At 37.7% G+C, this 25236-nt stretch overlaps 2 protein-coding genes across 2 annotated transcripts; both read left to right on the top strand.

Annotated features, from left to right (window-relative positions):
• Nucleotides 1–1201: 1201 nt before the first annotated feature.
• Nucleotides 1202–13126, top strand: LOC146317809 (uncharacterized). The gene is made up of 5 exons (XM_084733040.1): nt 1202–1991; nt 6476–6571; nt 6665–6770; nt 10798–10899; nt 11468–13126. Exons 1-4 carry the CDS (start codon nt 1466–1468, stop codon nt 10853–10855), a joined length of 786 nt encoding a protein of 261 aa, XP_084589166.1. The 5' UTR covers nt 1202–1465; the 3' UTR covers nt 10856–10899; nt 11468–13126.
• A 4099-nt stretch (nt 13127–17225) lies between these two features.
• Nucleotides 17226–24566, top strand: LOC146317808 (protein lifeguard 1). Its single transcript, XM_084733134.1, has 6 exons — nt 17226–17377; nt 19067–19325; nt 19642–19842; nt 20346–20474; nt 21237–21380; nt 23765–24566. The coding sequence occupies exons 2-6, from the start codon at nt 19068–19070 to the stop codon at nt 23897–23899; spliced, it is 867 nt and encodes a 288-aa protein (XP_084589260.1). The 5' UTR covers nt 17226–17377; nt 19067; the 3' UTR covers nt 23900–24566.
• The last annotated feature ends 670 nt before the right edge of the window (nt 24567–25236 follow it).

Raw genomic sequence — 25236 nt, 5'->3', positions numbered from 1 at the left:
TTTGGAGAAATCTCTGGCACAAGAATTGTCTTCGGGATCAGTAAAGTTATATCATATCTTAGCCCAACAAAAAATGTACATATTATGTCAGGCACATAACAAAGTACACAACACAAAATAGAGGGGCTGATAACAACAAAATATCAGAAATAATAAGAAAGTGGGGGATGAAAACAAAATAAATCGATGTAATGAGAGACAAATAAATATTTTACTTTTAAAAAAAAAGCTGGAAATTTAATAATAATATTAAACTAAATAGAAATCTTTAAGTTAATAAATAATGGCAGACATTAGAGAAGAACAATTAATTTGACTTCAGGGGGTTCATCAAGCATGTTTTTTTTTTGTAATTTCCTAAAAACTTGAGCGAGAGAATTAAACTTGAATTAAAATCAATCCAAAAAAGAGGTCTGTGAAACTAAAAATTTGTGTTTGTATTGTTTTGTTTATGAATATAGAATTTTCCTGATTTTTTTTAAAGAAAAACATAGTCCAGAGATTTTTTACTCAGGTTGCCATGATAACAAAAAATATTTTAGGAGTAAAACAGTAAGTTAAATTAGTGATATCGAAAATGTGAGAATTTAAATCAGACCAATTTTTGGTCAATTATTATTTTCACACTGACAGAATAAATGAACAGATGTTTTATCGTGTCTACAAGAATAACAAGAAAGATCAATATCCACATATCTGGAGAATTTAGAATTCATCTGATAAAGTTTTGAAATTAATTCATTTTACTTGGTTAGGAATACACAATTTATAAAATAAAAGCCATGTTTCCCTCAGTTTATTTCTTCCAGTAAAATGTTCCTCTCACTGTGATTTTATTTTTACTTTGAAAGATTTTAAAAAATGTTTTTTTCCTTCAATCAAAACAAAAAAAATGACACGTTACATCAGACACATAATAAAGTACAGAACACAATACAGAGAGCTGACAAAAACAACAACAAAAATGAAATACATATTGAAAAACATACAATGAAACCAACGTGTAATAAGAGACAAAAATATTCCAGATATATTCTAAATTTAATAACAACACAAAATGAAACTGAGACTTTAAAAGAAAGAAAGAAAGACAGACAGACAGACAGACAGACAGAAAGAAAGCCATTAGAAATTTTGAATTGATCTGATTTCAGGACAAACGGCTCGGCTGACACGGTGACGTTACCGTAACTGTTTGCGTACGGTTCAAAGGAGGAAGCGAAAACGCTCTATTTCCGCTGCAGCAGCGAGAAGGGGCACGTCAAAAAAGAAAGGAAAATGTGGACAAATTGAGGCCAGAGACGGAGCGTCGAACTGCGTATGTCGTATTTGTTGGGCTCAGTTGCCAGGCATCTGTTCTTATTTAAGTTTTCAGACAAATATTTGACAGTTTAAGGGTCGTTTCGAGGTGAACTCGTCCCCTTGTTCTGTGGTGGTTCTCTTTGAGGAAGCAGCTCGGCTAGCGATGGGGACGAGAGCAAGTCGCCTACAGGAGGACCCGGTTCCCTCTGCTTTCGGAAAAGATGGCACAAAGCGGGATTCCTATCGGCGACCCCGCTGTACCAGGCCCACCAGTCTCATGGTCGAATTCTCGGGGAGCTTCGAGGACACGGAGCCCAACCGGAGCCGATCGGAGGAGGGTAGCGACTCGGACCTGGGGCAGCATGGGGCGAGCGCCGACGGTAGCCCCGCTGACCACCACAGCATCCCCTCCAGCATTAGCCAGGCGTCACCTGTGGACGATAACAACAGCGAGGGGAAGCCTGACGAAGACGGCAATATTAGCCCTGAGCCCCCCGTCGTAGCGGAACACCAGCCCGGAGAGGAGACAGGCCGCACGCCCCACCGCACCTTTTCTGAGCGGCTGCCCGGGAATCGACACTCTTCAGCCCGCAGCGTCGGCGCAAGATCCGCCCGGGTCCGAGGCACACACCAGCGGCCGGTGTCAGAAGCTTGGATCGGCCTTTACCGTGTTAATAACCGTCATGGCAGTAAGTTAACACATTCACACTGTGCGGTAGTGCTACATATATATTTTTTATTATTATTTATGGCTTATAAATAACCCTGGCCATAGTAATTGTCTGGTCTCCATCAGTAGTTGATGGTTTGTCTTGTTTTTTAAATGTGAAGACAGCTCACATGCCGTTTCTATCAGATGTTAAAGGGACAGTTCACCCCAAAATCCAAACTCATTGGACGCAGTTTCATATGGAAACTATTCTGAAAACTATTACTATTACTACTGAAACTATTCACAACCAGGGCTGCAACTAAGAATGAGTTTCACTGTCAAATAATCTGCTGATTATTTTCACAATTAATCCTTTAGTCAATTATAAAATGTAAAGAAAATTGTGTTAAGTGCTTATCACAAGCCCAAAGTGACATCTTCATATTGCTTCTTCTGTCCAAAACCCAAAGACTCTTCATTTACTTCCATAAATGACAATCAAAAGTAGCAAAGTCCCACATTCAAGAAGCTGAGGGGGAAAAAAACTGTGAAAAATGTTCATCACAATCTGTACTTTTTAGGGGCTTTGATCACCACAAGCTGAGTGCCATCTAGTCCTATTATATTCGAGAGAAGTAAGACATATTTCCCAAACTCAGCAAGTCACACCAGAATCATGTAGATGATTAAACAGCATTACCGGTAAGAGGATAAAATATGTATTTTTAGAGTTTAAGGTGAACTGTCCCTTTAAAGTTTCATGGAATTCATGGATGAGTTAAAGTTTTGTAATATCAGGAAAAATAAATTACTCAATACCCTCGACATAGAAAATATGACGAAATTTGAGTCATTACTGTTGATCCTCATATGAGACAGCTGATATTCAACTGACGACAGGAGTGGATGAGGTGTTCAGAGAGAATAATATGGATGTGATGGTTAAGTATTAGGCAGGGGTATTTACTGTCTTGTCTTTAAATTACTCATTTTGTCCAACCAATGGTCAAATATCCAAAGACTCTTCATTTACTATCAAAAATAGCAAAGAAAATCAGCAAATCCTCACATTTAAGGAGCTGGAACCAGTTTGAAATCTTTGCTTGAAAAATGACCAAAATGAATAATCGATTATCAAAAAAGTTGGTAACTAATTTCTTTTCAGTTGATTAATCAACTAATCATTGCAGCTCCACTCACAACAAGGTCTCTGGATGGTCTTGAGTAACCAGGTCATGATTTCTGGAAAGAGACATTGTTTTTTGAGTTTTACGGATGTAATTTTTGGGGCGCTTTGACCACCAAAAGCCATAAAGAGAAGATCAACATTTATACAGCCAATATCTTGCAAAACTCTGCAACTCACACCGAAACAATCTAGTTCTACAGGTTAGAGGAAAATATGTATATTTGGAATTTGCAGATGAGTTGTGGTTTGGCAAAATTAAATGACTCAATTGGATAAATCAGCAACTATTTTGACAGGCGACTAACCATTTGGAGTAAAGTTTTAAGAAAAAAAAAAGCCCAAATTCTCTGATTTCAGCTTGTCAAATCTGAATATTTTCTGATTTCTTCACTCCTGTATGACAGTAAACTGAATATATTTGGGTTGTGGACAAGAAAGGACATTTGAGGACGTCACCTTGGGGGAGTTGGGAGACAGTGATCAAAAAAATTTCTGACATTTTATGGACCAAACAACAAGTCGAGTAGGGATGAGTAGAATTTAACATTTTAAAAATACTGTGATAATAATAGTCATGATCATTTTGGTCACTATAATCATGATATGAAATTTTCATACTGTTTCATCTCCATAATCAAGCAATTGAGAAAATGATTGAGAGATTAATCAGTAATGAAAATAATGGTTAGTTACAGCCATGGACTCAATGCCTCAATATAAATATGCTGTGTGACTTTTGTTACTTTCATGAGACAGATGATATTTAACTGAAGACAGGTGTGGGCAACAGAGAGAATAATAGTTATGTGGCTATGATGGTCTAGTAGTAGGTAGGGGTGATCATTGTCAACTTTTCTAAGCCACAATAGTAAAATAAAGTCACTCTAAAGCTTGGCCTTTTAAGGCCAATAAAAGATATCTAAGACTGTTTCAATAGTACACAAACACATTTATTCTCACATCGTGCTATGAATTTTAAATCAAAATATCTCCCAGTGTAACCTTCAATCTACCCAGAGTGAAATTAAAATGGATTATTTGGGGAATTTACATTCCTGAACAGATAATCTCTTTTCCCGTGCTTGCATGCTGACTAAAATCATCAAGAGACCCTATTGTATGAGGCAGAGCTATGGCGTAAAACTGGAAGTGGTGACATTCAAACTCTCATATCACAAGGCCTGTTGACAGCGGCTGTCAGTGGTAAATCCTACAGCGTGCAAGTCGAAAACATTAAGTAACTGACCGCCTCTTTTGTAAAAGTGCATTAAAACGGGAACATAAATATGCGGAGGAAGTGAACATGCGCCCTTGGTCTGCATTAGACAATCAGATACAGAGAGATGGTGGTTGGTGTGACGGTAAGCATGAGATTGCGAGCCAAAACACAACAGTGTGGTGGGTTTCCCAGGCCAGCCCTCTAGCAAGTGTAGGGAAATGGGTCACAACTTCACATGCCCGCTCACTGCTAGCAGCAGCTCATAGATGGAGGAGGAGGAGAATGTAGGGCAGCAAGGCACTGTTTCTGCCTGCCTGTCTGTCCCGTCCACTCTGTTGTAGCTTTCCCTGCAGCCCTTTCAACTGTTTTGCATGGTGCATACGAGGGCTGGGATGATGTGCTTATCTCCCATTTTGATACTGCGATGAAACTTTAGCGCTGATTCAATATGTTTTGCAATTCTACAAGTATTGCAATTTGATATTATGACTTACTGCAAAGTTGTTTGCTTTTTTTAACACTAGACCATGATGAAAAGTTGAATCATACACTTCTAGAGACTATATCATGAGTCACATTTCCAAAAACGACAGACATCACATGTCAGTCAGTCTGTCTGAATTCTATTTCAGCAGCATCGTTGCTATACTGCATGTACAAGTGGTAAATATAGTATTTTTTAAGTTAAGCTGTTCCTGCTCACTAAGATAGTGCCATTAGAAAATAATAAATAAAACAATATGTTAGGCCAAAATGAATAGAGCCCCTGATTGTTTTTAAACCCTTTGAGTTTTGACCCTTGGAGGTTGCTGTAGCTCGTCAGAGTGGAGCGTTGAAACCAGAGTAACAGACTGAGTTAATGTGAAGTCAGCAGATATCAGTTTCTTTCCATAGACCGCAAAGTAGGACTACACATACAAGGTGGGAAATTAGCTCCAGCCACCAGTCAAATAATGGTAAAATGTGAAAGTGGCTGGTAAATACCATAAAGTACACACAAAATAATGATTTATTATTGAGTGGCTGGTGAATTTGAACATTTATCTGTTTGTGGTTGGTAGATGTTCACATTTTAAAAAGTTAATTGAGATGAGAAGTGAAATGGATTCATTTGTTAAGATAATATTACTGCAATCATTAGTCATATTTCCAGAAACACTGACCTGTTGCTCGATTGCTAAAATAATATTACTGCAATTGTAATGCTAATTTCTGTTAACACGTAAATGAAAATTACCAATTTGCATTAGCATCGTGCTAACAAAATAAGAGCTTGTTAATTATATGGAGAAAAATATATAAAAATCAATTCAGTAATCCTAAAAAAAAAAAAAGAATCACAATACTTAAGAGTTTTTTTTTTCAACAGCTGTTAGCTGATTTTTTTTTTTTTACAGAATATAATGCAGTTAGGTTTTTTGTTTGCTTGTTTTTGTTTTATAGATAGAATTTTATGTATATTTGATCCTTTTACTCAATTCCAGTTATCCTATTTGTGTTTTTATAGACTTGTTTATAATTATTAAAACCAATGAAAGTATACAGTCTATCAGAATATTGGCAGATTATATAAATAGATTAGAATGGAATCTTTATTGTCATCAGGGATGGAAATTTGTCCTCCGCTCACCAAGCACAAGAAATAACAGAGCAGTTAGTATAAAACAAATACATGGGTAAGGTCAAATTATATATTAAACACTATCCATTAAACACTTAAAGCAGTTCATATCATGTCTGTGGCTTAAATCACATCAGTCACTTTGCAGAGTTAAGAATACTGATGGCACTTGGGACAAAGGACTTCTTAAATACACTTTTAGTTGCCTGAGGGACTCTGTAGCGCCTCCCGTATTGATATTAGAATTTTCCGCCCTGATATCAGCCCCAGCCCCAAAATCCAGTGTCAGTCATACTGTAATTCACACTGTGTCCCGGTTGAGAATACAGCCTTCACACTGGCTGATTGTGTTTCAGTCTGCCCTTCGACTCAGTCGGTGTAATCTAGATGTCCAAACACACCACTTGTGCTCAACATGATGTGCACCTCATCCATCATTTATATCTCACTGTGACACAGTGTGTTAATCTCGGCTCCGTTGTCTCTGTGTAGATATCCGCTGTCCTTTCTGCTCGAAGCCCTTCCCCGGGGGTCGGATCGAGGATCACCTGTTGAGCTGCCTCACGTCTCCTCCCCTACCTTACAACAGTGAGTATCATTATATTACAGAAATGGCCCAGACGGTTGTGTTTTTAAAAAGCTGGAAACACTTATGGTTGCTTTGTGTGTGCGTGCGTGCAGCGGATGTGCTCAGTAAAGACAGCGGAGAGTGTTCCATCTGTTTGGAGGACCTGGTGCAGGGAGAGACCATCGCCAGGCTGGCCTGCCTCTGCGTCTACCATAAGAGGTAACAAAGTTCAGTTGATGTATTTGCATTACAATAACGAACACTTCAGACATATACAAACGAAAAGAGGAGAGAGAAAAATGCAAATCAATGCAGGGGAGATTAAAAACAGACGTTCAAATGGCAGTAAACATTTCAGATCTGAAAAAATGTGGTGTCTGGGCTCAGGAGTTTTTGTACTCGTGCTCATATCACTAAGCATTTCTGATAATTAAAGACCCATTGTCCTTGAACACAATATGATGTTCTTAAATGATCTGGACAACCGCTGCTGAGGTACTGTGCAGGACTGCAGTCAACCAAAGAAAATCTCGACTGACTGAAATCCTGCCTACTGTTTAACCTATCGATTGATCGACAAGGGAAAAAAAATGCTATTTCTGTATATTTATTCTTAATATCTGCCTCCAGTCAAATCCTCTGTGGAATCTGATGCAACAACCCTGTGCTTACATTTTCACAGACTGCACTGAGTAGTAAGTTAAAAAGAAGCAGGAGGAGACTTTTATTTAGATCATTTTACTTTAAACATTGTACTTTGTGGTTATGGCAGTAGAAGTGCTATCACTTTTGTCTACAGGGGCCTCCAAAATGAAGAAAATATAAAAGTTCCTTGTAGTAGCTTTAACTAAATCATCCAGAGTGTACTGAGCGCTCTCTACCTGGAAGTCTAAATGGTGATAATCAAAGTTGTGGTTCCAAACAAATGAATTCCTTCAGTTGTTACCTTCATGGCATGTCTATCAAGTAAATTTGTATACAGTGGCAACTAGGGCTGTCACAGGACCAGAGTTTTAACTTTTATACAATACTTGTATTAAAAAAATGATACTTGTTACCTCCTTCTATACCACAGCAAACAAAAACTCTTTGTAGTAGCTTTAAATTAACAATCTGCCCACAGTGCTGGTACAGAAAAAGTCACTGAACACTGTGTCGATTTCCAAATTTCAGGCAAAAAATAAAGACTGAACTGAACTGAGGTCTTGAGGGAGCTTTAGATACTTTTAAATGTTAATATTGTATTGTTTTAAACAATGTGGTATTGAAAAGTATTAAAGTATAGATACTTTAGACAACATTTGCAGAAACACACACAAACAGTGGCTAGTGGATCAGAAATTGACTTGCCTGAAGTTAATTTTTACAAATTGTACTATTAATTAGTAGTTATCAAATAACAGCAAAGACTAAAGGAAATTATCTTGTTTAATCTTGGGCTGCGCGTCTACAAAATGTCATAAAATTGTAAAAAAATGTCCATCCCGGTTTCTCAAAGCACAGGTGATGTCCTTAATTGTCTTGTTTTGTCAGTTCAAAACCCAAAGATATTCAATTTTGTATGATAATAAACACAGAAAAGCTGAAAATCTCTGTATTTAAGAGACTGAAAAAAACATTTCTGCAATTTTAACATGAAAAATTACTGAAATAATTAATCAGTTATCAAAATAGTAATAATCCTTTTCTACTATTTGCCTGGTCGGGCAAGTGAGTTGCTTGATTTACTTCCCTAACATCACATTTTACTTGCCCAGGGCAAGTGGGCACTTCTTACTGTTGAGCCCTGTCCACTCATTTATTCTGTCCTCTGAGGCCGGGGGCCGATGTAGTGATTTGTGCCGTTACTTTGACATGGTGTCAATTAGTTTGGAGCCGAGTAAATGTTCAGTAAATACATCAGTTCTGCATATGTCTGTTCCACCCCTAAAAATAATGGATTAAGAGGTGCTTTTCTCATTCTGAAAGGAACACTAGTGTTGAGAACATAAAGACCAACCGTCCAGAAGGATTCAGCCCTCGATGTCTCATTAAGAATCATTATTTTGAACATGAGAAAAAGTGGTGAAGTGCAGTATATGAGTGAAAATCTGTTCACTTTTTGTAGCAAGAGAAACAGTTTGTGTGTTTCTGTTCTCTTAACAATTTATTTTACAAATTAATGGTGTGAATATTTTCCACTCCAGCTTTCACAAGTGTGAAAATTACTGCATCGTTACATTTTAATAAGACACAGTCACAGATTTATCAGATCAAAGACTTGTGAAAGCATTTTTTAGACTTATAGGAAAAAGAAATAACCGTGAAGCTGTTAAAAGGACCACAAGTGTTTATGCGTGTTTCAGACAATTTACTGCTAATTTTAACGTTCAAAGCGTGCTGTAATGCTCAACGCTTTTGGCCTTTCCCAACTTCCAAGGAATCACTGGTTCCCTATAATTTCAGTACAGCATGAGACTGAACTTGCTGAGACTTGACATTTACCAAGATTAGGTAATCCATCATAGTGAAGAAGATCCTGTCTGCTATTTTTTCAAGCACTCGAATCTTCAAAATCCGCTCTCCATTTATACACCACAATAATGTTACCCTGGCGACAGTAAAAGCAGACATGATGTCTAACTATGATAGATAACCCGCAGAGAGAAAGCTGAACATGAGTTGCAGCACAAGTTCGAGGGATGACTCAGTACCCCTTTTTCATGTCTGATACTGCAACCTTGAATATCTTCCAGGACCAGTTTGATACTGTCTTTTCCCCTCTCTTAAATGACTAAGCTGTTAATAATATATTTATATGGACGCACTTTGCTTAAAATAGTCACCTAAAACCATTGTACTCAAACTGTGAAACAAATTTCTCCTGACACAAAGGAAGAAATATGTATCCTACAACATGACTGTTATGCAATACTTCTAATTCTTTTCATTTAAACAGAAAACAGCATCTTTGATTGGTCAGCACCATTCAAACATCCAAAATTAAATTTTAATAAAATGCATAAATTGCCCTCAGATGTTTTTGCTTTTCTTCATTCAACTTTGTCTTTATAGAGGTTATTCTGCATGGAATATTGAATGTAAATGTTAGTTAGTTATTGCTGTTTTGGTACTTTTTTGTTCGTTTATGTTTGTTTTTTTGGTGCTGTGTGTTTGTGACAATTAAGTTTTCGTTCTGTTTTAGGTTACTGCTGTTTTTGATTCTTTTCATTTAATTTCTGAATTAATTTTGGGCTTATATTGCATTTTCTTGTCTTATTGATACTGTGTGATTTTAACTTATTGTCTTTTTATTGTTTTGTGTGGACCCCAGGAAGACTAGCGACCACTTTGTGGAAGCTAATGGGGATCCAAATAAAGAAAATCTGATCCAGCGATTCTGGCCAGTGTTGGACAGATACTGAGTATTGGATGAGCTCATCTCTAATAAGTTTGTCTCAGTTAAAGCACACAACGTGTCTATCTTTTGTTTTGGTCAAAGAGAGCAAGATGTTTTCAGTTTTGTACCTCAGTTTGTAGGTGTGGCTGTTTGGCTGTGTTGTAATTGGCTTTCTGATCCACCCAGTCGAGCAAGTGAGATTTGGAAAAAGCCCCTGGAATTTTCTAATGTAAAAGATGACGGGGTTGGAAATAATCATACAGTATATGTTCACACAAGCTTTTTTTTAACAATGAAATTATTGTATTAGTGTCTACAAATGATCATTTTCATTCTTTATTAATCTGCTAACTATTTTCTTGATTAGCTTATGAATCATTTGGTTTCTAAAATGTCTGGCAGAAGAGGAAAAAAAAGTGTCACAGCTCCCTGAAGCTCAAAGTGAAATTGTTCGTTTTCTTTGAATAGGTGTCCAAAACCCAAATGTGCTCAGTTAACTGTCACTAAATCGTCACTATTGAGAAGTTGCAAGTAGCAACTATTTGGCATGTTAGCTTGAAAAATTACTCTCACTCTTGACTAAGGTTTTTAGCTGTGTATTAATGATTGAGGCAAATAAAAATAAGTACTAGCCCACCACAGTTCTCACTTGTAATCTCTGGTCCTATTACATTTAACAAACCACAGGTCCTTAAGCTTATTCACAACCGGCTGCAGTGATTACATTCAGTTTGGTTTCACTGTCAGTAAGTGGATTGATCCTAAAAACCAACCATAGAGGTTCTGGCACATGAGTTAACTTGAGTGAATCAGCATGTCATGTCTTGGTGTTCCCTCCCTCATCATCTCTGGTCTTTCTCCACGTAGCTGCATTGATTCCTGGTCCAAGGTGAAACCCTGCTGCCCTGAACATCCCTTTGATTGACTCACAGGTCACATGTATTCCGCACGGTGACCAACCCGACTCAGGTAAGTCTCACTAAATGACCTCTACAGTGAGATTCAACATCAGGCACAACGAACCTGCCATGTTAGTGAGAAATAATAAACCAGAAGCTACCAAAGTGTCATTGGAGCCAGTACTTTCCCAGACCAATCATAGAAGTAATCAAGCCACAATGATAATAGTGATCCATTTCATCAGTGTGGAATCTGCAAGCTGCAGCATAAACAAAACATCCACATAATTAGTATGGAACATTAACTTGACTCATTTGTTACGCTCCACCCGTACTAATGGCATGCAGTGGTCCCACTATTGCAACACATCAAACACTTTCTGTCCACACTGAATTTGTTATTTGAGTGCAAAACCATTTTACGCCAGTTTTCTGCATTTGACAGACACATTTCAGTGTTTTATGTGATTTTGAATGTATTTGCCATATAATTATATGATAAATTAAACCGAATAATTATATTAATGTGATATTGATTTCAACCGTATTGTCCTACCTATGCCTGTTGCAGACTACAGTATATTTGAAGTATGCATTGCTGTGTCTAATGGCCACTCTCCCTTTTTCCACCCACACAGGAGACTACACTGAATCCAAGTAAAATCCCATTTAAAAAAAATAATAATAATTGAACAAATAAAAGCTCACTGTCCCTCTCAGACGCAACCCTATATTTGAACGGAGAACAGACGATCTTAAGAGGAAGCTCCTGTTAGCGACACTCAACTCTCTCCGTTTGGATCAGTCCATTTGAACTTGGTCTGGACCGTTTCATGCCAAACTCCAACAGTAAAAACGGTGGCTCCGTCTAATCTCTGGTCGAGACCCTTGTTGGAACACAAGTGGAAGAGGTTCTCTTTCTATATTATGGACTTGGCCTGAATCCAAGGAACATTTAAAAAAAAAAAAAAAAATCAAATAAACCCTGTCATCCCAGAGATGGAACTTGCCCCAGGACGATCTTTTACTTTTCACTTGGGGAGGAACACAAAAAAAGTTGTCTGGATCCTCTCCTGAGCATTTTTTTTCTCCCTCCAAGTGGGACTGGTTATTTTATCAAGTATTTTGCAGAAAAAGTATTGTTCCATGTCATACATTGGATGAATGTTTTCTTTCCTCGGCTGACCCCAAATGAACCAACCTCACACTGAAAGCGTGAACTGTTCCCACATAAACATTGCTTTACTTTGAACCAGCTGGAGGTTGAGGGCTTGTTTTTGGTGAATGGGGGCTGCCGTTACTAGGTGTTTTTTTTTTTTTTTTTTTTTCTATTACCTGTAAACATTTCAGGGGAGGTTTGGGGGCTAATTGTTTTTCTGAGTAGGTCAGTTTTCTTGTAGGTGGTTAGTTAGCTCTGAGTTTAATGTGCTGCTACTTGCTGAGTGTTTAGGAAGGTTGTAGGTATTTCATAGGGCCACAGTAGCACTGGTGTTGGCACCAATTTGAGCACTTTTGTCCTTCAAGGCTGATTTTTTTTTTTTTTTCCCCACATAAGTTCTGGGTTTTGTGTGTGGGTGTGTGTGTTGAGATGATGACCAGGGACAGGAAATGTCCTGAGCATGACTGAAAGTGTGTGAATGTGTGTGTGTGTGTGTGTGTGTGTGTTTACTGTAAGTTGCCCAGAAGTCTGCTTGGTCAAGCGGGTTACCCTTTTTTAATTTTTGATGCGAGTTTTTAACAACAGTCACTCTAACAAACATCCTGTTACATGTGGTATTGGTACGCAACATGGTGGCTCATGTGTATGGAAGAGTATTAAAGCCAGACCTAAGGACAGAAATGAGAGGAGGAAGATTTTTTTTTTAATTTTGCATTTCAAGAATTAAGTCAACATGAGGAGAAATAAAGGCATGGTATGTAATTTCTGCCAGTCTCTCTCCCATCAAGACAGACTTTGATGACATCATGAAGTAGCATGAGATCATGGGAGTTGTTGACTTCATTGTTAAACAACCACCACTGCTGATGAAACTCTATCAGACATGTTTGCTTCTTTCTTCCCGACTCTCTGACTTATCCTCAGATGCTGTTGACAGGTGACCAAATGAAACACAGTTACCTACATGATTGGAAACATTTGAGATAGATTTGACAGAAATCATATGAAAATGAATAACGTGTTTCCTAAATGTTTTAATTTTCATTTATCATTGTTGTAGGCCCAAAGTGATTCGTTCATTCTCAAATTTGAAAAATTTGTAGCGTCGCCACAGAAAATAAAAGAAAAATGTAAGATTTTGTCAATTAACAGCTCTTTGCCTTTTCCACTAAATATTGCTGGTGGCTAGTTGTTAGTCCTCCTAGGCTATGGCCTATGGCTGCCAAATCCAAATAAAGAAGGAAAGAAGAAGGAAAATGGATCCAATTTTTTTTTCTTTGGGGCAAAAAATTTGATTGTAAAGGTTGGCAACCCCTGGTCTAGTTATTTAGAGTTGAAATGTTGAGAATAAAGTTAAACTTTCAGTCAGTATTAGTCCCTGGCATAAGAAAAAATATTTTTTTTATTTTTGAAAAAAAAAAGTAGAAATGTTGAGAATTAAACTGGAATGTCAAAACTAAAGTTGAAATACGGCTCTGAAAATATTTTCAACTTCACACTCAACATTTCAACAAACAAAACTCTCAACATGCAAAAACCCAGAAAAAACTTTCTTCCCTGATTTATTTAAAGTTCGACTTTGTTCTCCACATTTCAACTTTCTCGACGGTTTGATGTAAAATTCAGAAAAACTTTCTCCTCACATATTTTGTTTTCCTATGCCTGGCTCTAAGGCTTTGTTCCGACTGCAAACAAATCAGATTTGTTTCTCAAATCAGATATTTAAGACAAGACAAGTCGTACTGTTAAATGCAAGTAATCAGACTGGATTAGTGTGTCCAGACATGACCAATCTATGTGCATGAGTTGCTGTGGTAATGACTTAGGCGTCAGTAATTACATGACATGGCTTTCTAATGTGTAACAGAAACCTCATCCAAGTGCCAGAAGACAGTTAATTTGAACATCCGCCTGTTGTTCTCTGTGTTGACTTTATCATTGTGTGTTGCTTTGTGAGTGACACATAAGACAGTTTAAAATCCAACTGGAGCAGCCAGACTGAGACATATCTTCAGGAATATGATTGGAATTGATTTTCAAACCATAGATGCCGCATTGGGATGTGGATCGTACGTCAACATTGCTACCATATCGGACAGGTCAAGGCTGACCCATAAACAAATAGATGTGAACAGAGGAGCTGCGGTTTTACTGGATAAGGTAATAGAACAAGGTTTTATGAGTAAGAAAAAAAAAGGTTTATTTTGTAACTTTCTTATATTTAAATTGAACCATTGAATATAAAGCAACTCATTGAAGTCATTTGAGATATAAATGTTATAATGCTTTTTATCCAAAACAAAAAACAAAACAAAAACATGCAGCTCCTCCGTTACCATGCATTTGTTCATAGGTCAATCTTGCATTTTATGGCAGTGATGTTTACGTAACGCAGCGACAAGCTGAAGTGATCAGTGCAACATCTACAAAATAATATGTCTCAGTTTTAAACAACACCAAATGTTGCTTGCATTGGGGGGCAATCTCACAGACACAGACCTCTCCAGACGCGTCGCCAGCAAAACCATTGTTTTGCCTTTGTCAAGGCGTTTTTGAAGCACCTGTATCGGTAGCTGTGAGTCTCTGTGGGATCGCCCCCTTTCATGTGTTTTTTTTATGTCTGGACAGATTTTTAGAAGGTTTTTAAAAAGTCCAGACTTTGTAAACTCAATCTGGACTTGTATCATACTGTACTTATACCACATATACCAAAAAAAATGGATTTTGACTGGCAGTCTGAACAAGGCCTAATACTCTTCTGTACATGTTGTCCAGCTGTACTTTGAATGCGGTTTGGGTTTTTATCCCACTACACCCTCCTCCACCCTCCTCTCTCTGGGGTGTAGTCCGGATTTTTGGGCCAGACCCCAAGAGACAGTTTGACCATCTGGTTATACTAATGCCAGATCGGGGAGGGATAACAGGACGGATGGACTGAGGGATGTATTTTTGGGGGCATGTTTACACCATGTGGCATCTGTGTCTCTTTCCAACACTGGAGGCTATGGACAGCTGATGGTTAATTATTACATAACTAGCCCCCACCTCCCCCCCTTTTTTGTTTTAGGTTTTAGATATTATATCATCACATTATGATCATAATTATTGCTAAATGTGTTAAGTGGCTTTCCTTTGCCTTTTTTGTGTGTGTTGATTGCCTTTGCCTGGTGAAGGGGTTCTTGTTCCAGCAGGTATTTGTAGTGTTTTTAGGGCTGAGCTGAGGTGGAAGCACAACGGTTAAGGCTGCTCGACAGATGCTGCAGATTGTACACAGGCCAGGGGAAAGTGGGGAAAACATGAATTGATTGCATTTGCTGCCTGCTCACATGGCAAGTCTGTTCCATGTATTTTAATCTGTGTGCTTACATGCGGTATGGATCAGTTTAGAGGTCAGCCCAGTGCACAGGTTTCCTACTGGCTAGTTTGTTCACCCCCCAGCCTGTTTCTTCTCTGGTCCCTGGTGTTCTGCAGTCTGAGGTGCTAATGACTTGTCCTGCCACTAGAGGGCAGCCCTGTGCATGTTTCTCATTTTTTGTATTGGAGAATATAAAAATAATGCCAAAAGTCTGTTTGTGCATCGGGGGCATTGTGTGAGAGTGCGGAAGACGAGCTGCATTGATCATTAGATGTTACATTTGTTGTGGTGATAAGTTATAATGTTGTATACTTTGGCTGGGAGGGGTGGGGGTGTTTGTGTGTGTGTGTTTGGGGGGGGTTTAGAGGTGGTGGTTGGGTTGTCAATAAAGATAATAAGACAATCTAAAACCCCCACATTACTCTCATTTACTTTCTTACCCCCTGTAAGCTGTGTGGTGCAATACCTCAATTTTTACCAATGCTAACTAAACGCTCTGTGTGTAAACTAGCTCCTCTCCACCGATGGTATTTTGTACAAATGTCCCTAAATCCTTGGTTTTGAATCGCAGGAGTGTGCGCCCTGCGCTTTGAGGCCGTTGTATTAGATGAGAATGTTTTTCAAAGAGTCACCACAGCGGTATCTGCATCCCCAAGATATGGACAATCTGCCTTTACTCTGGTATAAAAACAAATTGAATTTTATTTATTAAATTGTAAATATGTAATGCAATTCAAGAAAAATGGCTTGGTCTTTGTCTGTTCAATATACTGTTTCTAAGCTCCAATCTTTTGTATGTCTCAGAAATTGTTTTTATATGTATTTTTTACAATAAATATGTGTGAGAGACGTTTTGTGAATGTCCGTTTTGTGTTTTTAAGTGTTAATGATGTGTTTGTAGTTGTTTGTGATGTTCAGTGACACCTAAAAAAGGACACACTGTCCCGACAAATGTTAGTTTAATGACAGAATTTAAATTACAAAATTTACGCCACTGTTTAGTTTTGGTGATATCAGTGCAGATTCACATATTTAAGATTATATTTGGTCTCATATCATTCATATTTTGCCCAGCCCTCAGTGTGAGTTGCTGAGTTTCATGTAGGAACTACCTTCCTAGAAATGAAGTAGTTCCTACATGACTCACAACAAAGTCTGTGGATTATCTTGAGTAATCGTGTCATGAGATATTGCTATTGAGTTTTTCAAATGTACTTTTTGGCCCTTTGAGCACCACAAGCTGAGTGCGATTTAGTCTTATTATATTGAAGAGAAGGCAAACTCTCCAACTCACACCAAAAATATGGAGATGGATAAATAGCACTACAAGCCAGTATTTTTGACTCTGGGGCAAACTGTCCCTAGAAATATCTGATCTTATTAAAATACATTATGTTTTATTGGCACAAATAATACACAACTCTTAGCTTGATACTGTAATCAGACTGAAATGCCATTTAGTTTCTCCTGCTGAAATCTGAGACAGTGGACAGTGATTCAGAGGTTTGGAAACAGACTACACACTTATTATTACTGCAGTTAAAATTTCTGCCTGGCAACAGCTGACATCAGTGGTTCCTAAACATTTTCAGGTCAAGTATTCCCAGACACAAATCAGATAATAATGTGACCTACATTTTCCAATCTATGATTTTGTACAGAACTGGCAAAAAGTGACAACTTTAGTTAAAGATACAGTGTGACAAAGACTATAAGTTGACTTTAATTGTACTCAACTCTCGACAGTCCAAGTTTACTGTGGACTCTATAAGACTGACGTTGGGGCCCCTGGAAATCTCCAGACAACCTTTGCCCCAATGTGAAGTAACAGCGGAGTTTCCTATTGCTGCACTGAGTTCTCACAGACTGGAATTTTTTTCTTCACTTCATGCTGACAGGAAGTGAAACCTGACACCACAGGTTGGTAGAATAAATCAGACCCATCACTAAACCAGAAAGCTTTTTTGTTTAGTCTCCTCCACACGCAGCACCTTGTGGTGTTAAGACTGTCGTTGTTCAATAATCCAGCTAAAGGTAAGCAAATTATTCACTTTATTCTCTATTACAGAACTTCTTCTGTGTGTAAAGTTAAAGAAAACATCCTACTGTTTACTCTACTGCATTTGTATTTGCTTGTGGCTTGTCAATATGACAGCAAATATTTCCTTAATAACAATAATAATAATAATAATAATTATAATAATAATAATAATGAGAAGAAGAAGAAGAAGAAGAAGAATCTTGTAAAGGGTCTTTTCACTCAAATTACTATATACACAGACATATATACATATATAACCATTTACACTTACGATTATCTACTCATGCAGATACTGTTCTAGTAATTCACTCACTGTACATACTGCACTATTTCCAAAGCCAAATTAAATCTCATTTCAAAAATTTCTGAGGTGCATTTTCAAGCTTTTCCAGCACATCACAGCTGTGGTAAATTATCAATTTATATTCATATCAAGAAATGTGTCATAGCGACTGCAAAGAACTGTAAAAAGGAAGCAGGCGGAGTGCTGTAACAATGGATCTTTTCAACTAATTTTATTTGAAATAAATAATTTAAAGAAAATGTATCTCTATTCACTGCCACCCTGAACATATACTTAAACATTTAACCCTCAAAAAACAAAAAATAGTCCATCCAAATATATTTAGTTAAAATTAGATAAGTCAGCAAAACATCAAAAACAGTTTTTTTTTAACTACATAACATACATAACACAACACTGGTTTCTTTGCTATGTTTACTGTAAGAGAAGTGGCCCCACAGTTCAAGTTTCATTCCCACCTTGGGCAACCAGTCTGCAGCAGGCCTACATCCAAACTACATCACAGGAAATGATCACAATGACAGTCAGAAATCTCATATTATTACACAAAGGTACATCTGAACTGACACTGAGTGAAGTGTAGGTGTGTTTGATTTAGAGACCAGCTCAGCCCGGCCTTTGCTGAAGCAGCCGGATGATGATGTTTTAAGGAGAGGACAGGAATCAGATAAATTTTGACATTTTGGTCACAAACCACAGGTGATTTTAATCAAATAGTAAGTGACTGTCATTAAATAACACCTGCTGCCCTTTAATGACTTCAGTCATTGATTATTTATCAACATGAAAACAATTGTGAAAACTAGTAAATATAAAAAAAATATTTTCACATACTTAAATTCCTTACATTTTATGACTCAGACACAGGTAAGTGAATAGGCACGCTGTATGGCAAAACATATGAGAATTCTATGAATATGTAGTTTATCTCTGTAGTTTTTTAAATTTTTACTATGTTTTGGCGTCTTTTGGTGTTTCCTTAGTCTTAGTTGTAGTTTTACTTCAAGTTTAGCTTTGTGTTGACACATTGCATCCTGGGTATCCTGCTCTTTTGCTGTCTGTCAAAGCACTCTGCAAACTGTTCTTAAAGGTGGGATTTAAAATTATTATTATTATTATTATAACTGGTTAAGTCTCAGGCTTACACCTCGTTGATGATATCAGCAGCCCTGGCTGACAGGGACAGTCCTGGCTGCTGTCAACCAGTCAGAACTGGCTGGAAACATCCTCTTCATTAGTTCAGACACCAAAGTTAATGACTAAATTATACGAAATATTTGAGGAACTTGCCACTTCAGCTGCTGAACAGAATGTGTCCCATCATCATTACTTTTGTATAAGTTGATCTTTTTAGTTAACTGAACTTTGTCTCCTCCAGAATGTCAAACACAGCCAAAGAGACAGAGGACGCTCCTGGTTATGATGTGTCCTCCTACCAAGGAGAACAACCTCCACCCTACTCTGCCGTCATGCCAGCATACCCTCCATCCAAAGTAGACACAACTTACACCCATCAGCCTACGACTGGGTACGAGTCTTTCCGAGACGTGATCCCGGAGGCCCCCCTGGAGACAACTCCACTAATAACCTCGTCTTCTTTTGACGACGAGACAGTGAGGAGAGGCTTTGTTAGAAAGGTTTGTACAACTCTCAACTTTTGGCTTCTGACTTCAGGAGTAACTGCATTTTTTTTTTTTTTTTTTTTGTGCTTTTAACTGATAGTCCAGCTGAAGAGATGACAGGAAAGGGGAAGAGAGACAGGGGACAACAGGAAATAAAGGGCCCCAGGTTGGAGTTTATCCTGGGGGCACATTCTACCAAGTGGGCGCCCTGTATCTGCATGTTTTATCCATGACAAACAATCTTTGTGACATATGTTTGGTTTCTCCCAATAAAATACTTATGAGAAAAGGACATTTTGTAATGAAGTTTTGTTCTTTATGTTTTCTGCAGGTGTTCGCCATCCTGACTCTGCAGCTGCTGTTCACCTTCAGTGTGGTGTGTGTGTTCACCTTCTGCAGCGTGGTCAGAGACGCCGTGCAGATCAACCTCTGGGCCTACCTCAGCTCCTTCATCATCTTCATCGTGGTCGCCATCGCCCTCAACTGTCTAAAGTCCTTCAGTCGGCGTCACCCCTGGAACATCGTTGGTTTGGTGGGTTACAAACACAGAGGCATGAATCCTCACGTTTTAAATGAGGAAATTTATTTTTCACAATATAGATACTGTCACAGATACCAATATTAAAAATACACAACAAAACATTTAAATAATAGCCTAAAGGTACAGTTAGACGAAATGAAAGAAAAGTTAAAGCCGTTATAGCTGTTCAAAAGGAAATATACGCCACTGTTTACTGAATATGAAGAGATCACAAAGTCACATCCTGGAAGAGAAGTGAAATATTTTGATCAAGTTGGCAAACAGCTGCCTTAGCTACATGTTGCTCAATAAAAAACAGGTTTCTGGAGGAACTATCCAACTAAAAACTACCCCAACAGAAGTAAAAGTATTGAATCTAAAATTACATAATTACATAACTATATAAAGACATAAAAATGAAGAGTCTGTTTGATGCAGTTGTGAAGCAAACTATGAAAAAGATCTTTCCCAGATATTCTCAGAGTTGTTTAATACATTGAATTTTGCGCCTACAGGTTGTGGTCACCCTGAGCTTGTCGTACATGGTGGGAGCCATCGCCTCCTTCCACAACACCACTGCTGTCGTCATCACTATGGGAACGACGCTGGCCGTTTCTGTCGCAATCATTGCGTTCTCCGCACAGGTCAGACAACCAGGCTGAAGAGCTGCATTTCAAAACGCTTCCTGTACACACCCATCATGGTTTGCATTTGTTCTAAGAAAAGATGTGCAGACTTTTCAGTTGCCTTATGGGTCAGTTATGAAGTTATAGCTCTCCACCTTATTCTTGTAAAGAATATCCATATTTGACTTTGGGATGGTACATGTTGTGCTGGAAAATATTATCAGAGGAGGTTGAACATGAATGTAGAGCTGAAATGACTGGTCAGTTCATTGATAAGCTGCTCAACAGAAATTTAATCCGCAAATGTTTTGATAACTTTTTTTTTTAAGTAAAAAAAATGGTTTGGCATGGTTCCAGCTTGATTTGACATTCAGATTGCCACCTTTGACTCTGGGAGACAGACAAGGACACTTCACAGTTTTCTGACAGTTAATGGACTAAAAAAAATAATGGATGAATAGATAAAGCACTTGAACGATTGATCATAAATCAAAATTACTGGTAGCTGCAGATCTATATACATATATTCTCTATTACAGCTGTTCTTACTGAGCTGTATACACTGTGTGCTGAAAAAAATGTGTTGAACTAAGTAATTATGTGCAAATACTGTGTGAGATTCAAATAAGAGTAAAAATAAGAATTAGAAAATGTTTTAGTAAAAATTCTCTGATTTCAGCTTCTTAAATATGAATATTTTCTGGTTTCTTAATATCTTTGTGTTTGAGGACATCATCTTAGGCTTTGGGAAAAACTGGTATTTTTCACCATTTTCTGCAGACTCGTTATGATTTCACCATCTGCTACGGTGTTGCGCTGATTCTGGCTGTGGACCTGCTCATGTTCGGGTTATTTTGCACCTTCTACTACTCCTACATCACTGATGTCGCCTATGGGTGTCTGGGTGCTCTGCTGTATTCACTGGTAAGGGGAAAATCTGACAATATATACAATGACAATAATACTGGTATTGAAAGGAATCTGCAAACAAGACTCATTCAACAAGTCCCACTTCCCTGTTCCCACATAGAGGGAACAAAATCAAAAACACATACTTACATAAGTCACTCATAGATTTGATTCCTTCTCTTGCTACATTTGCGTGATTTGTATTGGACCCGAGACCTGAGAGATCCAGTATTGATATTGGGCGCCAAAACTTACATAGTTCACTCAGTGAATATTGGACTGACGCCATCGATCAACATATCGATTGAGAGTCTACAGTCTGATGTTGTATGAGACATGAAACATGCCGGCTAATTCAACATGTTCTTAATTTTTAGATATTTCAGTCCAAAACCCACACACACAAAATAAAAACAGAGAAGCAAGTCAGCAACTTGTCTGTATCGGCAGACATCCAAATTCAGGTACTGGAATTGGTTCAGAACTAAAAAAAAAAAAAAAGTACCAAATTCAGTTTATACTTTTTAAAACCACCTAGAATGCAAGTTGATGCCTTTTTCACAATCATACCAGTCAAAGAATCTCAGAAAACCAGTAGAGATATTAAGGCCTACAAACATTACAAACATTTCTAATTACATATTCAGAACACATTTTTGTCAGCACCTCTAAGGTGTTATATAATGTATCACTTAACACGGCACAGATATGTGGATGGATGGATTAGCCTATTAAAAAAATATTCATTAGTTTCAGGCAAAATCAATAACTGATGAGTAATGATAATGACTAAAACCAAAACCAAAAAAGAATTAAATAGCCTCCAATTCACATAATCCACTGCTGCACTAGTCTCACTTGTAGTTTATAGATGTATAATGTTTCCCAACAGCCTGCAACCACATTAAATTCCCCCCCCCCAAGAATACAAGTGGTTTTGCACGCTCATGTGAGCCCGTCTACAGCAAACAATTCCTCTGTGAGAAAAGGGAAGCTCTGTGTGAGGTTCGCTGTCAGACTGCACAGTTCCACTTCATATAATTGAAATTTTAGACACTTAACTAATCATCCTCGTTTGTGTCATCACTGACAGGTGTGGAGCTACACAATAGTAACTTTTGCATCTATAAAATTTGACACATTGCCTTGTGGGATTGTTAGCAGAAAGTAGCACACATGCTATGGATGCACTCAAATAAAATGGCAGAGGGTAAATGTGCAGAGTGTCCAAAATCAAAACTACATGCAGACTGAGCAGGTTTTCACACAAGAAAAGTAAAAGTGGCATTATCAGTTTTTTTTAGTGTACTGTTGATTCACACTTTCCTGCCACAATGCAATGCACAAAGGAAACTGGCTGCATTCCAGTCATCACAGAATTCGAAAATTTCCAACCCACTGATAGAAAAAGTAGAATGGAAGCCACTGAGAGTTCTACTTGTAAACCTGGGGCAAATGAAATCTACCCCAACTTCACGAAGAAGCAGTTGCATACATGCATACAGAATTATAAGAATAGAAAATAAGATGTGTAAAAATATGTACATCCAACTACAATATATAAAATAGATAATATAATAATAATAACAAATGTATACAGTAAGAAGTGTGTAAAGGTGCATGTGTCTGATCTACAATATATAATAGCAATATAAAAATATAAAACTGCAATATGTAGAAAATAGATGAATAAAAATATGAGAATGGATAGGCTAGTGAATGGAAAATTTAGATATATTTTGCACAAAAGTGCTGTCAAATTAAATGTATGAAGGCATCTGTTGCCCAGTGCATCTTTTCCCATCCTTTCTTTCATTTATATATAGGAGGCTGCTCCGCTGAGAATTAAATTTTGTGTACACTTGCTAGAGAAACATCATTTGTCACAGATAGACATGTTTTTTGTTAACATTTGGCAATGTGAACCTAGAGTGCTCGGAGGTCGGAAGTTGGAAATTTCAACTGGGAAATTCTGACCTCCGCCTTTGACTGGAACGCAGCATAAATGAGCGCAAGGGTCAAAGCCACACAGGCCCGCGGGTGGATGCAATGACAATGACTTTTAGGAATTCATCGCACACAAAAAGCAACTTCCCCAGCAGCATTTTAAGTGAAATAAACATGATTTGATGACTGCCAGCTGTAAAGATGCACTCTATACCACTCGGCCCTTTTCACATCAGACAGTTTGACTTGTCATAGCAGTAAAAGTACAGGTGCTGCACAATACCACAACCCTAAAATTGAAACAGCTGAATGGATTTCAGCCATCGTTTTTATTATTTGCACCTGTTCTTTTCCCACTGTGACATGCCTATTATAACACATCATAATTTACTATTAGTTATCTGTTATTAATCTCTCACCCTGTCCTCGCCCTCACTTCCTGACTAATTCAGTTCCTGATGATCGACTGTCAGCTGCTGATGGGGATGATGAGCCACCGCGTGGATCCGGAGGAATACATCAACGCTGCTCTGATGATCTACCTGGACATAGTCCTCATCTTCCTTTTCCTGCTGGGGAGGAGGTGAAACTGTACATACATGTAGACAAGCACACACATTAACTCACACAGATGAACACTCCGTGTAACCTCAATGAAAATGTCCTTTATTATTATTACTGTAATGTACATACTGAAACTCCATCCTGTTTTAAGTGACAATGAATGAATGATATCGATTTTTTTGTTTTGACTGAATCTTGTCTTTGTGTCAGTTTGACATAAATAAAAAATTCATTTATAAAACTGTTGTACAATATTTGTTGTTTCACACTGAATGTTAACCCATACAACAATTTAAATTACTGAAACAAAAAGGCAATCGCCTTCTAGTTTTTCAACATTAAAAAGATACATTCAATAACATGCAGGTAATTATTCAGTATAAATCCTCACGTCAAACTTGCCTAAAGGCTCATCAAGTTATTCCATTTATGCCAGAGACTGATAATCCATAAAATCTGTAAGGCCATTTGTGGTTCATAAAACACAAAAAAGGAACCAAAATGCAATGAATGTTTCCATATGTGATATGCAACACAAGACAGCTTACTATGACTAACTTTACATGCACAAAATATTCCAGTTTTGCCGTTATTCCAAAAAAGACAATATTCCTACTCAGCTGTTTACACGGCTGATGAAAATGCATATTCCACTAATATTTCCATTTACACGTAGCCGTGCATAATCTGATTTACTCTGAGTTTTCCACCAGTGGCCGACTTGTTTTCATTCTTTCTTGAAAAGGTCCGCGTTGCCATATTTGGGCGTATCCAAAAAACCTGCATGTATCTAAATCTTTCACAATGTTTAAAAGCAGGTGTGTTTGTCCAGAAATGTGGGTTCTTCTTTTGTGCCTTGTAAGCTAAAGATGCATGAATGGTTTCTCTGTTTCTTGTGACAGATAACCAAAAATTTCACATTTAAGAAATTCATAAAACCTGTTAATACGCACTTCAGCATAAGAAAGAGCAAAGATGGATGATTTAATATTTCACAGCTCTGACCAAACCAAATCTAAGTGACATCACAGTTCTGCCTCTTCAAATGTTATTTTTTCTTGTCTGGTAAAGTACATAAAAAAATTCACAAACAGACTTCAAATGATTTGACATAATCAGTCAAATTAGATATTATCTGCTATAATCTAATTATTGGAATGATGTTTAATATAGATTCCCCATTGTGGGCCAATATTTATCATGCATCCCTCTTGCAAATGCTGGCTACTGGGTTTGATTACAATGCACAAAACTGACAGTAAACAGCCAAGAGGCCATGTGTCAAAAACTGTGGTAAAAAAAACCCTATAGATCTTTTATCGCAGTCATATTGATAAGAAATGGTAGGGTAAACACAAGT

This window comes from Lutjanus erythropterus, chromosome 12 (genome assembly GCF_056507025.1).
Source record: "Lutjanus erythropterus isolate fLutEry1 chromosome 12, fLutEry1.hap2, whole genome shotgun sequence".
Classification (NCBI taxonomy): domain Eukaryota; kingdom Metazoa; phylum Chordata; class Actinopteri; order Lutjaniformes; family Lutjanidae; genus Lutjanus; species Lutjanus erythropterus.
This window is presented reverse-complemented; position numbering and strand designations above follow the sequence as displayed.

Coding starts and splice junctions, on each gene's coding strand:
- LOC146317809 (XM_084733040.1), top strand. CDS start 1,466: ATGGGGACGAGAGCAAGTCGCCTACAGGAGGACCCGGTTCCCTCTGCT. Junction 6,572..6,664: donor TCCTCCCCTACCTTACAACA/GTGAGTATCATT, acceptor GCGTGCGTGCAG/CGGATGTGCTCAGTAAAGAC. Junction 6,771..10,797: donor CTCTGCGTCTACCATAAGAG/GTAACAAAGTTC, acceptor TTCTCCACGTAG/CTGCATTGATTCCTGGTCCA.
- LOC146317808 (XM_084733134.1), top strand. CDS start 19,068: ATGTCAAACACAGCCAAAGAGACAGAGGACGCTCCTGGTTATGATGTG. Junction 19,326..19,641: donor GGAGAGGCTTTGTTAGAAAG/GTTTGTACAACT, acceptor TGTTTTCTGCAG/GTGTTCGCCATCCTGACTCT. Junction 21,381..23,764: donor GTGCTCTGCTGTATTCACTG/GTAAGGGGAAAA, acceptor TGACTAATTCAG/TTCCTGATGATCGACTGTCA.